Consider the following 12905-nt stretch of genomic DNA (forward strand, 5'->3'; position numbering starts at 1 on the left):
CAGCAGGAGAATTAAGCTGGCAGAGGGAGCCAGATGGGGCAAGAAGAGGACTGGGGCAGCAGTGGTAATGATGTCAGAGCAAGAGATGCCAAGGGGTCCCTCCTTATCAGTCTGCTGGTTTCTATTGAGGCAGATAGGAAAAAAGAAATTAATTGAAGATACAAACTCAAAGCATAGGAGTTGAACAACCACAGTTGATTTAATTAAACTAAACTTCATTAAGCTAAATGAAACCTATTTTAAGTTGAAGTGGATTCTTGTAGCAATTCAGTACTGTTTGATGCACAGGATGCTGCTGCAGCATTGATAAGCCCATACAAAGAACTTGGTGCATGATGAGGAGCATGTGCCATTGTAGGTGGGAGTCCAGTCACTTCTTGCCCTTATCACTCTGATTCCCTTACTCTTTTCTAAACCCCAAACAAACCAACCATCCTGCTCTAAATCCACAAGGTCATGTAAGTGATATGAATGAGATTTAGATGAAATGTTGGGAAGAAATTCTTTCCTCATGGGGTGGTGAGGCATTGGAACAGGTTGCCCAGAGAAACTGTGGATGCCTCATCCCTGGAAGTGTTTCAAGGCCAGGTTGCATGGGGCTCTGAGCAATCTGGTTTAGTGGGAGGTGTCCCTACCCATGGCAGGGAGAGTGGAACTAGATGATCTCTAAGTTCCCTTCCAACCCAAGCCTTTCTATGAATATTCTTCCATTTCCCAGAGCAGACAAGCCCTGAATCTACCCAAAGAAGCACAGCTAGCTGGTTCTCTTTGCAAAGATGCAACGTCTTGGTTTTCATTGAAAAGCCATCGTTTTCTTCAAAATATTTCAGAGTAGACTAAAGGTTCCCTCTCAGGTAGGATTTTCAGTTTTGACTGACTTCTGCAGTTTAATGTGTGACCTGACCCTTGAAAACATGGAAAAGACCACCAGATCAGCCTAAGTTCCATCCTGCATAATACTGGAAGCATATGAAGGGTTTGAGATGTTCCAGCCCAGCAGACTTGTAATAATGGCTGGCTCATTTCCCTTGACAGAAAGGCCTTGAACACTTAGAATTAGAAATCATTCTGATCCAAGTATTTAAACTCTTAAAAGCCCATCTGTTAAGTGTATAGATGCTGCATTTGTGCATGGAAACCATGAATTGGTCCAAGCTATTTGCTGACTTCTAATTTAGAAGATATGGATACTCTCTCCCAGTGTAAGCATTGTTTGGTTATGGAGCAGTGATAATTATAAATTGTATTTTACATTAATCTCCTCTAATTCACTTGAGTTTTCTCAGGCTGTGGAGTCTGACACTGATGGAATCTGTCATTTTGTTCACCCACTGAAGTACACCTAAGTCCTGCTTAATTGCATATGAAACACTTATCTCACATGAGGGGAAAATCAAACCCTGATGAAAGCTGGCTATCAGCCTGATGAAGGAGACTCACAGGGGATTTTTTGGGGTTTGCTGCCAGGATAAATAGATACTAAAAATACTATCATGAATTCACATGGTAAAAGCCTCAGCAGAATATTGCTATATGTATCTGTCAGACTACCGGAAATATTTGCATTTTAAAAAAGGTATATATTTGCTCATGTACCTGTGACTTTTGGAAAAGTACATCTTGGAATACAAATACGTAGTGGTAAGTTGTGTCTTAATGCAGAGGTATGAGAGATTTCTTTAGTAAAAATGAAAGAAGTAATTGTATAATTTCATTTATGGTTGCTTCTTTCAGAACCAAAATGAGAAGAAACTGATTTAACTTTCTTTTTCCTTTTGCTTCCAAGCTCCAAAATCTCCTTCAGAAAAGACTCGGTATGATACATCCCTTGGCCTTCTTACAAAGAAGTTCATTCAGTTGCTGAGCCAATCTCCTGATGGGGTCCTAGATTTGAACAGAGCAGCAGAGGTCCTCAAGGTGCAAAAAAGGAGGATTTACGATATCACCAATGTACTGGAAGGCATCCATCTCATTAAGAAAAAATCCAAAAACAACATTCAGTGGATGTAAGTATTCATTATCCTTTTCCATCCCTGCTGGCTGATTTCTCTATCACAGGGCAGCAGTGTTTTTCTTCTCCCACCTTCCATTCTAACACTTTGCTCCAAGCAATCATCCAAAATGCCTTCCAACAAGATAAAGTTTTATTTTTCTGTTAGGAAAAGTTTATAAAAAGCATCTGTCAGGGACATTAGAGACCAGCAGCTTGTTTGAAAACTGGATTAATTAATTTACTTCTGCATGTAGAGTAAGTTTTAGGTACGTGTCTCTACCTACTGCTTTCCTTGGGTTTTTTTAAGTGGTTATAAACAAGATTTTGGAAGTAAGTAGAAATACTCAACTCTTCCATCTTGGTGGCAGTTCCAAAATGTGTTGTTGTGCTAAAAAGATGCTTTTTCTGGAAAGCATAGTTTATGTTGACTCGCTGGGGGTGGGTTTAGGGAGAAAGGACTAAGAACTTGATCTGCAGTGTGAAATCCTGCCTCTCCCCTTTACCATGGCATAGGGTCAAACTTTACAGAAGCTGAAGGGATGTCTTCCTTCTCTGTGTCTGTAGGGGCTGCAGTCTGTCAGAGGATGGTGGGATGCTGGCGCAGCGCCAAGGCCTCACGAAGGAGGTGACCGAACTGACTCAGGAAGAGAAGAAACTGGATGAGCTAATCCAAAGCTGCACCCTGGACCTCAAGCTGCTAACAGAGGACTCAGAGAATCAGAGATATCCTTTTTCCCAAAACCTCAAAGGTGCTCAGCCTCCTTGCTGTGCCCTGTAATACTAGGAGAATTCTCTCTAAGTGAATTTGTGCTCACATACAGTAGAACCAAGAACCTTACTGATTAATGAGTGACAATATCCAATAGCCCTGCATTTTTTTCGAGCATTTTGAGCCTAGGGCAAACCCCAGTTTTATGGGTTCAGAAATTATAAAGGCATGAAGAGAAAGTCTGACAAGGTAACAGAGTTGTGTAGTCATTATTTTAAAATTTATTTATTTATTTTACTTTAAACTGATATGTTTATAAATAGAGGCACAGAGAAGAAAACAAAGTTGGGATTCGGTTTAGTCTGAAACTTGCAACTACATTTCAGATTCCTCTGGTTAGAGAATCTATAATAGAATATCATAGATACAGGTTTTATGAGCTCTCAAAATACCTTAGTCTGAATTATTTAATGTAATAGCAATACTAAATTGCATAAGGTTCATATGACTTATTTTGGCTGTTAATGCCCTTTGTAATTAACCAGTAGTCACTTTCCTTACATTTTCCACCTATTAGCAACACAAGAAAGCATTTTATTAAATGCTGATGTGAAAACTTATTACTGTATATAATAAGTAGTGTTTAAATAATATCTAATAAAGTGGACTTACTCTGTTCTGAAGGATAGGAAATAAGTGGGAGTACCAGTAAAAAGTACTTGAACTATGTGAATGTTGTCTTTTGACTGGATTTCATAGACATTTTGATGTAACCAAAGATCACCAAGTGGCATGGGCAGCAGGATCAGCACTGCCTTCAGCTAAGAGCACGATCCATGAAGCGACATAAGCAAGACAAAACTGAACATGACAATTCTCGATTTTTGCAGTACTGAATCCTTCGAGGATCAATCTGCATTTGCAAACATTACTTAACGAGTGGTAAAAGCCTTGATAAAAGCCATTTGGGTGAACGATGACCTGTCACTTTGCGTCTTCAACTGTTTGCTCCAAGATAGATGCAAGATATATTGGAGCTTGGGTAGTCTGTCTTGCTGTACTGCTCAGTAACAGCACACATTCACACCACCAAAACATATAGTAAGTCAGGCTTTTTATTTCTCTGGCATAAACATTATGCCAGGTACCTCACAGTATACAAAACTAAAGATCTGGAACCACATGCATGTGATCATGGCCATTTCACGGTTCTTTTCACAGCCAAAAGCACTTTGACACCTCAGTTGCGTGGATCAGTACGTGAGGCTTCACCATGTAGTAACCCCCAAAACACTGTCATTTTGACAAATACATGTTGAACAGCAAAATATTCATATTTATTCTGTGCTTATGCAGAATTTGACATTCTGCTTAAACAGGCTTTTAAAATAACTTTATATAATATAAATTAATATATAAATATACAAGTGTTGCATAAATGTTTATATATTTATATATATTTTATATATGTTGTAGGTATTACATATTTATGTTTGCAAAGCCCTTCAAATTTAAACTGAATTACGGTTTTTGTCAGCCTGGAGAAGACTCCAGGGAGACCCTGTAGCACCTTTACAGTACCTCAAGGGGGCCTGTGGGGGAGCTGGAGGTGGAGTTTTTCAAGGGCATGTAGTGACAGGACAAGGGGGAATGGCTTTAAACTGAAAGAAGGTGGGTTTAGATGAAATATTAGACAGAAATTCTTTACGGTGAGGGTGGTGAGGCACTGGAACAGGTTGTCCAGAGAAGCTGTGGATGCCCTATCACTGGAATTGCGCCAGGCCAGGTTGGAGGGGGGCCTGGGCAACATGGTCTAGTGAAAGGTGTCCTTACCCATGGCATAGGGGTTGGAACTAAACGATCTTTAAGGTCCTTTCCAGCTCAAACCATTCTATGATTCAGTGATACTGTGTATGCGCTTCTATAGCATGCATCTATAAATTCCTATACACTTTTTCAGTGACTTTCAGCTCTCTGCATTTTGATAGCAAGTGCATAAAAATTTTTGCTTCATGGAGTCTGTAATTTCAGGTTGTTGAGCCTTAGCTTATGTAGTTTCCTGCATATAGAGGAGGAGAGAAGCACTCAGCACAGAGAACCCCTTTTTTCACTTAGCAGTGGCCCTAGCTGTTACATCAAAGAGAAGTTCTCACAGGGCTTCATGGCAATCACAGTGTAGAGAACAGAAAACCTTGGGCTAAGAGCTATGTAGGTGTGAGAAAATGGAAAAATAATTGAAAGATTTCTGCCTCTTCTAATAGTCTGAATGTATTGTAACCTGGGATGGAAAATTCCTTAACAGTGATTACATTAGCTTATGTGACGTATCAAGATATTCGAAAAATTAGTGGCCTTAAAGACCAAACTGTTATAGTTGTGAAAGCTCCTCCAGAAACAAGACTTGAAGTGCCTGACCCAGTGGAGGTAAGGAGAACCTGGCATTTTCTGCTAGGTTATCTATCATTTTTTTACAGATGCAGTGTCTCCTGGGTCTTACTGAGCCCAGGCACACAGTCCTATATTCTTAAAAATTTTAGGGATGTTTCTTTTAAAGAGGGGAAACTTTAAAAATCAGGTTACACAGAACAATCGTTATTTGTTCCTTTTCGCTCACTTTCAGATTTCTTCAGAGTAATACACACTATTTACAGATATTTTCTTTTGCCATACTTTATATAAAGAACAGCTCTTTATTGAAAATTGAAATTTCCTTGGTTTGTAACAACGTAAAACCTTTCTCAAATTCAGCTTTGTTATTTTGGTTAAAAAGTTAATGGGTAACTCAATGCCTTAAGCATTTTAACAGCTCCTATAACTGATATCCTAATTTATTTAAACGTGTTTTCATGTAGGAATTTTTTTTCTGAAATATTACAGTTATTGTAGAAATTTGTGTTTTACTCCTAGAACACATTCTCACCCTTTCTTCTTTCATCATCATCTTTGCTTCATTGGCACTTACTTTAATTCTCACTTAGGAAGACACACCCAACTATGTTGGGCAAATGGGAATAATTGACAGGAACCGCTGGTTTAGAGATTCAAAAAATGTACCTAATTTCTTCACTCAAGGAGCAGCTAGAGATGGGGCTAACCCCACAAACACTGCTATGTTTTGTTCATACCTGTGCCTTAATCCTTCATCCCTGCACTGGCCAGTGAGCTCAGTAATACCTGCTGCCCTGTAGGCAGGAATAGGCACTAGATTCCTTGTCACTTTTTTTCCCTAAGATTATCCTGCACTTCCTTAGGCCCATTATGGTTTCCATCCTTCTTTTTTTCTTTTCCCTGCCTTTGTCCTTACTTTCCCCCTTGAACCTTGTTGCAGGTTTTGCCAGGAAGAATAAATCATTTTGCTGCAATGAGGAAAGGATGTCTTTTATCAGTATTCATAAATACATACTGTTATTGTTGTTTGCTTTCCTGTCTCTTTCCCCTGGGCATTATGCTTTGATTTTTAAGTCAGTGAAATCAGGCAGGCAGGGAGAGATGTACACAATCATTAAAATTAGTGCTTAGACCTCACTTATCTTCTATACCCAACTTATTTAATTTTCACCTTCAGGCAGTAAGGTCCTATTTCTTTCTGTCACATGCAGTTACATTTCAGTGTTCTTTTATTGCATACCTCAGTTGCTCAATAGTACCTTCCTTCTTCAACTCCTGCTCTTCCCATCTCCTTTTTTTCCTAATTATCTATAGCATTGCCCTAAGTACTCTTAACTGTTTTTTCTGCCCTGGGAAACCCTCATTCAGTTGCTGTTCTCTGTATTTGTAAACGCTATCTATTATGTTACATAACTGTCAGAACCCAAATAATATGAGGAACATTTTGTCAAAGGGCACAAAAGGAAGTATTTTAAACAAGTCTGCAAAGAGGTACCCAATGCCTGTATTCATGCTTTTTAGAAAGCTATTAATGCAATACAGCAGGAACAGGTTTATTTGTAACCAGAGTAATTTATGATTTTCCATCGTAACGCAAAGAGGAGCTTTGCAGGTTTTCTGCGCCTGGGTCATGTTGGTTTATTGCATCAGTGAAAGTTAAGAAAAATGTAACTTCTTGCAACAAATTAGCAGTTCCTATTCAGAATCTCCATCAAAACCATTGCCTTGAGGGGGCAAAAGGACTTATATAAATAAGTTTGGGTGAAGAAAATGGCATCTGGCTCGGGTTTTTTTTGTTATTTGGAAACATTGCCTGATAAATAGGTGAACTTACATGTAGATATTTGAGTTCAGTTGAATAAATGCTGAAGGCTTTTGGGAGAGTGTGAAGGATGTATTGGCATATTTTTAAAGCAGAAACGTTTACACAATTGCATCCAATATTATTGTTATGAATAATAATAAAACCTGTGACTTGCATCCCACAGCTCCATTCCATCAGAATGCTCCAGGCTATTGTGGCTGTAAGAAAATGTTAGGAGTTTAATCCTGTATACCTCCCTCCTTATGATATGACACACAAAATAGTGTGATTTTGAGAGTTGTGCACTACAGTGGGAAAAGTTTTTATGTTCTAGTCTGCAAGATACCTCAGCCAAACCTTTCACATCTTGGAAAAAAAGGCTTGGTGTTCTTCTCAGGTTCTTTTGATTAGTAAAACTGTACTCAAACACTCACACTCCAGTAAGAGTTTATTCAGTGTCATCAATATTCTGTTGTGTTCATTGGTGTAATGACATTCTGATGTTTGTTCTGTTAGCAGAGTGCATTGATACATTTATCCAGTACTCAAGGACCTATTGAAGTTTATCTGTGCCCAGAGGAAAACGATGCCCTCAGTCCAATGAAAACCTATAGTCAGGACCACAATGGAAATATCTCCAAAACCATTTCCAAAGGTAAAATTATTTCTTTGCTACTAATGGCCATTCTTCAAGGTTTTTCATTTTGAACTTTGGATTTCCAGCTCTTATTCTATTTTTCTAAGAAATTAAAAGCTAAGGCATCAATTTTTCACGATGCATTTCTGGTTTATGTAGTGGGAAATACGTTTTCCTTTACATCATTTGTTTAAAATAAGTTTCCTGTTTGCATATCATATGAAAACAAAGTGTATGCAATATTGAAGAAAGAAACAATTTTGTTCAAGTTTTCAAATAGGACAGTAGCCGTAAAGATCCATCTCAACACAAGAGGCAGAAATCTCTGTGTATCAGTATATGTGGAGCTACATTGCTTCACTGATGACATTTGTTATCTAGTTCTCAGTTTTGACTATGAACTCCACTGAAAAATGGGCATCTCACTATGCTTGATTTATTTCCCCCGTAGTTGTTTAAATCTTGTAAGATAACTTTTTAATAGAAAAGTCAGAGAGATAGCAACACGTTCATTCTGGAGAAGCCCTTTGTAACATACCAAAAAAAGTTAGAAATTATATGCAGGCCATTTTTTTATTGTTGAAATGATGCTTTATGAAAGGCTCTTTATGCAGTGGTTCCTTTGTTTGATCTGTGTCTGATATTTCTACTGAGACTAAATGTGACATCTTTTATTTTTTTTTCTTCTCTCTCCTCTCACAGAAGTGGCTTCTGCTAACTCAGGACAAGGTGACTGCTCAGTAAATATGGCAACAATCTCTCCATTGGCTTCTCCAGCCAACCTTCTACAGCAGACTGAGGACCAAATTCCCTCAAACTTTGAAGGACCATTTGTGAATTTGCTGCCTCCTCTGCTTCAGGAAGATTATTTGCTGAGCCTTGGGGATGAGGAAGGCATCAGTGACCTCTTTGATGCTTATGATTTAGAGAAGCTTCCTTCACTAATGGATGAATTTATATACAGCTGATTGTCTTAAGTGCTGTCCATACCTAAACTATGTTTTTAATGGAATCAAAAAACCTGCTGTCATTCAGAGTTGTCCTCTACTTACCATAAAATAGCATTATTAAATAAACTAGGCTCCTGAACAATGCTGATACTTTAATTGAGTACTCCCTATAATACTATAAGAAACAATGGAAGGCATTTACAGCAGAGCCTTCTCCTTGACCCTGAGCTCCAGTGCCTTGCGAGTCAGCAGGTGCAAGCAGGTGACCGTAAATGTTTTGTCTTCACACTCCCCCAGTCTCTGCTTACCGTGACAAGTGGGCTTACGGAGAAGGGCTTCATGAACTGGTTTAGTCCTAAATAACAATTTTATAATAGTATTTCAGGTCGTGCCTTCTGCAGAGAATGCATGTCTTTTGGGTGTCACAACATGGATTGTACATGCAGTGAACGTAAATATGAAGTAATGCAAAAGAGTGGAATGGGATTCTTCAGCTACTTGTGGGAATGTTTAAATTGCTGTCATAATGCTCATTTTGAGCTGTGTATATGTCTCATTATGAGGTCAAATACTTATGTCCTTAAAAGCTTTTAATGAAAAAAAAATACACTGTAAATGTAGTGTATATTGCAGATATTGAAAAGTATAAAGTTCTGCCACTTCTCGTAGTAATCGCAGATTTTTAAAAATGCTTGTGTGTGTGTGTGTGTGTGTGTGAAAGTAGTTTTTGTTGGTTGTTTTTTTTAAACTAGAACGAAGATGCACAGTTCAATTTTACTGCCCCCAGTGTGCATTAGAACTGGTACATGAATTTTTGTGGTACTAAGTGGGGCTTCATGTTAAGTGCCTACTAGAGATGCACTGTGGGTTTTTCCCTCTATGGAAAACACTTATGCCAAGCTTTGTTTGTTCAATATATCATATTTATCTCAGTGGGTTAGCTTCCTCTGCTTACAGCTTTTTATAATTCTCTTCGCCAGCAAAATGGAACTAATTTTTTTCCAAAGTACATAACTGTAAGTACCACATCAACTGAATTGCATTTATTTTTTGAAGATCTTTGCTAGTATAGTATAGTACCAATATTTATTTTTTGAACGTCAAAGGAATTCTAAGAAGTCTTAAATAATTTTGTTTTTCTTGAGTGTAAAATATTTTGCCATGTTCTGGGCTAAATTAATGTAATGTTGATTAGATGATGCCCATATAATCTTTTTGTTTGCATTACTGTTGTGCTTATCTGACATACTCAGAAAATTAGTACTATTTGTACTGTAGTAGAATATTATGTATGCAGGTTTTCTGGTACCATTGAGTTGCTGCTATGAAAGCTCACACACGAAAAGGCAAGAAGTCACAGTACTAATAAGGAAACTGTATGACTGTGTGGGTTTTGGAATATAACAAATGTATAAAGGGCAACACATAAAGAACTGTTAAACAGTGTTAAGTGTGTGTTTATATGTACAAATGTTTGCATAGATCATTCAGCAGTTGTATTTAATTTGATATATGTTCTCAACTCACACTTTAGTTATCTAGCAGTTTTGTACAATAGAATTAATTTGTAAACACTGCCAGAATATTTTCTAGCTGGTTTGTAATTTTTTAAGAGTTTTTTTAGATGTGGATCTGTAAATAAAATTGTAGTATTTAAAGTTTTTGTCTTGTGGAAGAGGAAAGTAAAAGTTGTGTGAGCATGAAGATTTATGAGACAAAGGGGCACTTTTGCGAGGGAAGAGAAAATGAAGACTAACGCAGACCATCTTTTTTTTGTACAAATTAAACACTTGTCCCAATGTGTGTGGGCAAAATACTAATCTAATTTAGCTTTGCATTGTATGCTAGTTTAAAAAAAAAACAAAACAAACCTCTGTAAAATACTGTAAAAAAAAAAAAGAAAAAAATCAACAAAAAAAGCTTTTATGGTGAGTTTTGTAAATAGATTTATTAAAGGGTGACCTGTTCTCTAGCTGTGATCTTACCACTTCAAATGGATGTAATTTGAATAAATTTTGTATGGTAATGAATCAATAAAAATGAAATTTTTTAAAGACTTTAGATTTGTATACAGCTATTTAAATTTTTCTTACTCTTGGTGCCTGTCATACTGTTTCTTGAAACCTGTTACTGTTTTCGTTATTAGTGCAAAGACTCATTTGACACCAGATAGTTTCAATCCCATTTTTTTACAATGCCAACAATAAGTTCAGTGGGTTTTTTTAAGCCAGAGTGAAACAAGAAGAAAAGACACGTGTTAAGAGACACAGCAGGTGATCCAGAGGTTGGGATAATACAAGTTTATTTTTATTTATTCCCTCTCCTCTCATATGAATTAGAAACAGACTTCTTGCAAACTTCATAGAAATTGTGTTGTTGTAGGATTAAATCACATGAAAGCAGTTGTTGAGGATCTGCTTAACCTTCCTACTGATAATTCTCCAGAAGTTTCCTAATAGTCGCTTTGAAAAGAAGTTGTGTTTTCTTGAGTCCCTTGTGCCAGACCTGTATTTACAAACTTGTACATCTTTTCTGGTATTGCTTCAGCACCTTTCTAGATACATGCCATCCATCAATTGCCAAAAAAAAAAAAAAAACAACACAACAACAAAAAAACCCCAGGATAATAAAATCACTGTAATATGGTTGAGTGCTTAAATGCTGTAATGTTGTACCTCTGAGCAAGTCATTTGTATCTTGTCAACTTCCTGCACACTAGGAGAAGGCTATTACTTCCTCTGTGCACCTGTACATATTCAAACATGTCCACACTGCAGTACTGAAAGGAAGATTACAAAGGTCCTCTCTATATTCTTAATAAATAATAAGGGAGGGCTAGATGGCTGTGTTCTCTGATCTCCCTTTGAAGCAGAGATGGCAATAAATATCTGCTGTACCTCCCTGGCCTGTTCTCTGTTTCTCTATTCTACAGTTGCCGTAAGCACTTTTTTATTTGCCCCTAGAATCTGCTATGGATTACCAGTTTTCATGTCATTTTCCCCTCTCCTTCCTTCTGCTTTCTGTATCTGCTTTGCAAACTTGCCATGTGCTGAGGTGCAGGATAAAAAAACCCAGCCAGTTAAAATACTTATTCCGGCTCCTCTGGGATAGCATGGTGTACCTCAACATTACTCAGTGTACAAGTATTAGTTTCAGGGAGATTTTATTGGGGGCTGCATATGCTGCATTCCTTGGCTGCCAGCAGATGGAAGAGGTTTTGGAAAAATCTGTCAAAATGGCCTGAATGATAGGCAGCTATTTATTCCTTTACACACAGGAAAGGAGTTTGAAAGTAAAAGGGGAGGTTCATGCTCTCGAACCTACAGTAAGAACTCATCCACCTACAAATGACAAGAAACAGTCACTTTATATTCCTTTTGACTTACACCTGAAAGAATAAAGTGCACCTTGGTCTTGATGCAGACATGAACATTTTTGTTGTAGAAAGTATGAAAGATATGTAAGGTACTTTCTGTAGAATGAAACATAGCTACATGTTTAAAAGCACCAAAGTTAGTATATGTCTTTTCCCCCTACATGAAACACAGTTAATGCATGAAGCCATTAGCGTTCCTGGAGCCAACAATTCTCAACATTAAGTGAACCACGAGCCTGTAGAGCAAAGTCAGTGCAGTGGTATTAACCAAAGCATAAACAAGTAGAATTCATCTCCCCATTCTGCTTTTCTTGCTGAAGCAAGATCTGCCTGGATATTACTGTACAGCTAAGCAATGGTCAGAAGAATGCTTGGCCTTTATTAAGTCTGGGAGTTTCTTTATCCACTATTTTCTTTCTAAAACTTGACAGGAAGAAAGTGTCACATATAACAGGACAAAATGGAATGTTACCAGTTCTGAGTGGTGCTGAATGTTGCTCACAAATGATCAGCCAGATTCTCCTAAATTTCAAGAATAGAGGAAAAAAAAAATCTAATTTCTTGTATCTCTTTTAGGACTCTCCATTTTTTTCTGAATACCTTCCCAGCTATTTCCACCCAGAACTGATGTTAGTTAGCAGAGAATAAGGTTGCCATACAAAAATTGAGCCCTCACCTCCCTGGCTGTTTTCCTTCCCTAAGGATGTTAGTTGAGATGCTCTAAACCAACTAAGGATGTGTCTTCTACTAACCAGGAGCTGAATTTGAGATTTGGATTTTATTTTCCTGGTAGTTTTTTTATTTTTCCAACTACCTACTCCTGCAAAACCTATGACTTCAGTTGGTAACCTAGTCTGAGGCTGATGTCTTTGAGTCTACCAGACCTGAAGAGTAGGAAGTAAGGTCTGCAGGCAACTTGGAAAGGAAGTAATCTAAAGCTCTTCTTTGGACACTCAAGGAAATGGAGCATGTCTGCTGCCAGCCCAGAGAAGGCCAGTACTGGAAGTTGTACTCCTAGCCACTGTCACATAAAAAGCAGTTTTCCCAG

At 37.8% G+C, this 12905-nt stretch overlaps 1 protein-coding gene across 2 annotated transcripts in view; it reads left to right on the forward strand.

The window, feature by feature from the left end:
- Nucleotides 1-10542, forward strand: part of E2F3 (E2F transcription factor 3) — a 31865-nt gene extending 21323 nt beyond the window's left edge. The window contains exons 3-7 of one of the 2 annotated variants that reach the window (XM_008630908.2): nucleotides 1787-2006; nucleotides 2558-2716; nucleotides 5012-5126; nucleotides 7411-7549; nucleotides 8234-10542. In XM_008630908.2, the coding sequence (XP_008629130.1) occupies nucleotides 1787-2006; nucleotides 2558-2716; nucleotides 5012-5126; nucleotides 7411-7549; nucleotides 8234-8499 (899 nt within the window). In that variant the 3' untranslated portion in view covers nucleotides 8500-10542. The remainder of the gene's footprint in view (nucleotides 1-1786; nucleotides 2007-2557; nucleotides 2717-5011; nucleotides 5127-7410; nucleotides 7550-8233) is intronic. The other variant, XM_017730698.1, reaches the window with a different exon arrangement.
- Nucleotides 10543-12905: the final 2363 nt, after the last annotated feature.

Source organism: Corvus brachyrhynchos, unplaced genomic scaffold (genome assembly GCF_000691975.1).
Source record: "Corvus brachyrhynchos isolate BGI_N302 unplaced genomic scaffold, ASM69197v1 scaffold43, whole genome shotgun sequence".
NCBI lineage: Eukaryota > Metazoa > Chordata > Aves > Passeriformes > Corvidae > Corvus > Corvus brachyrhynchos.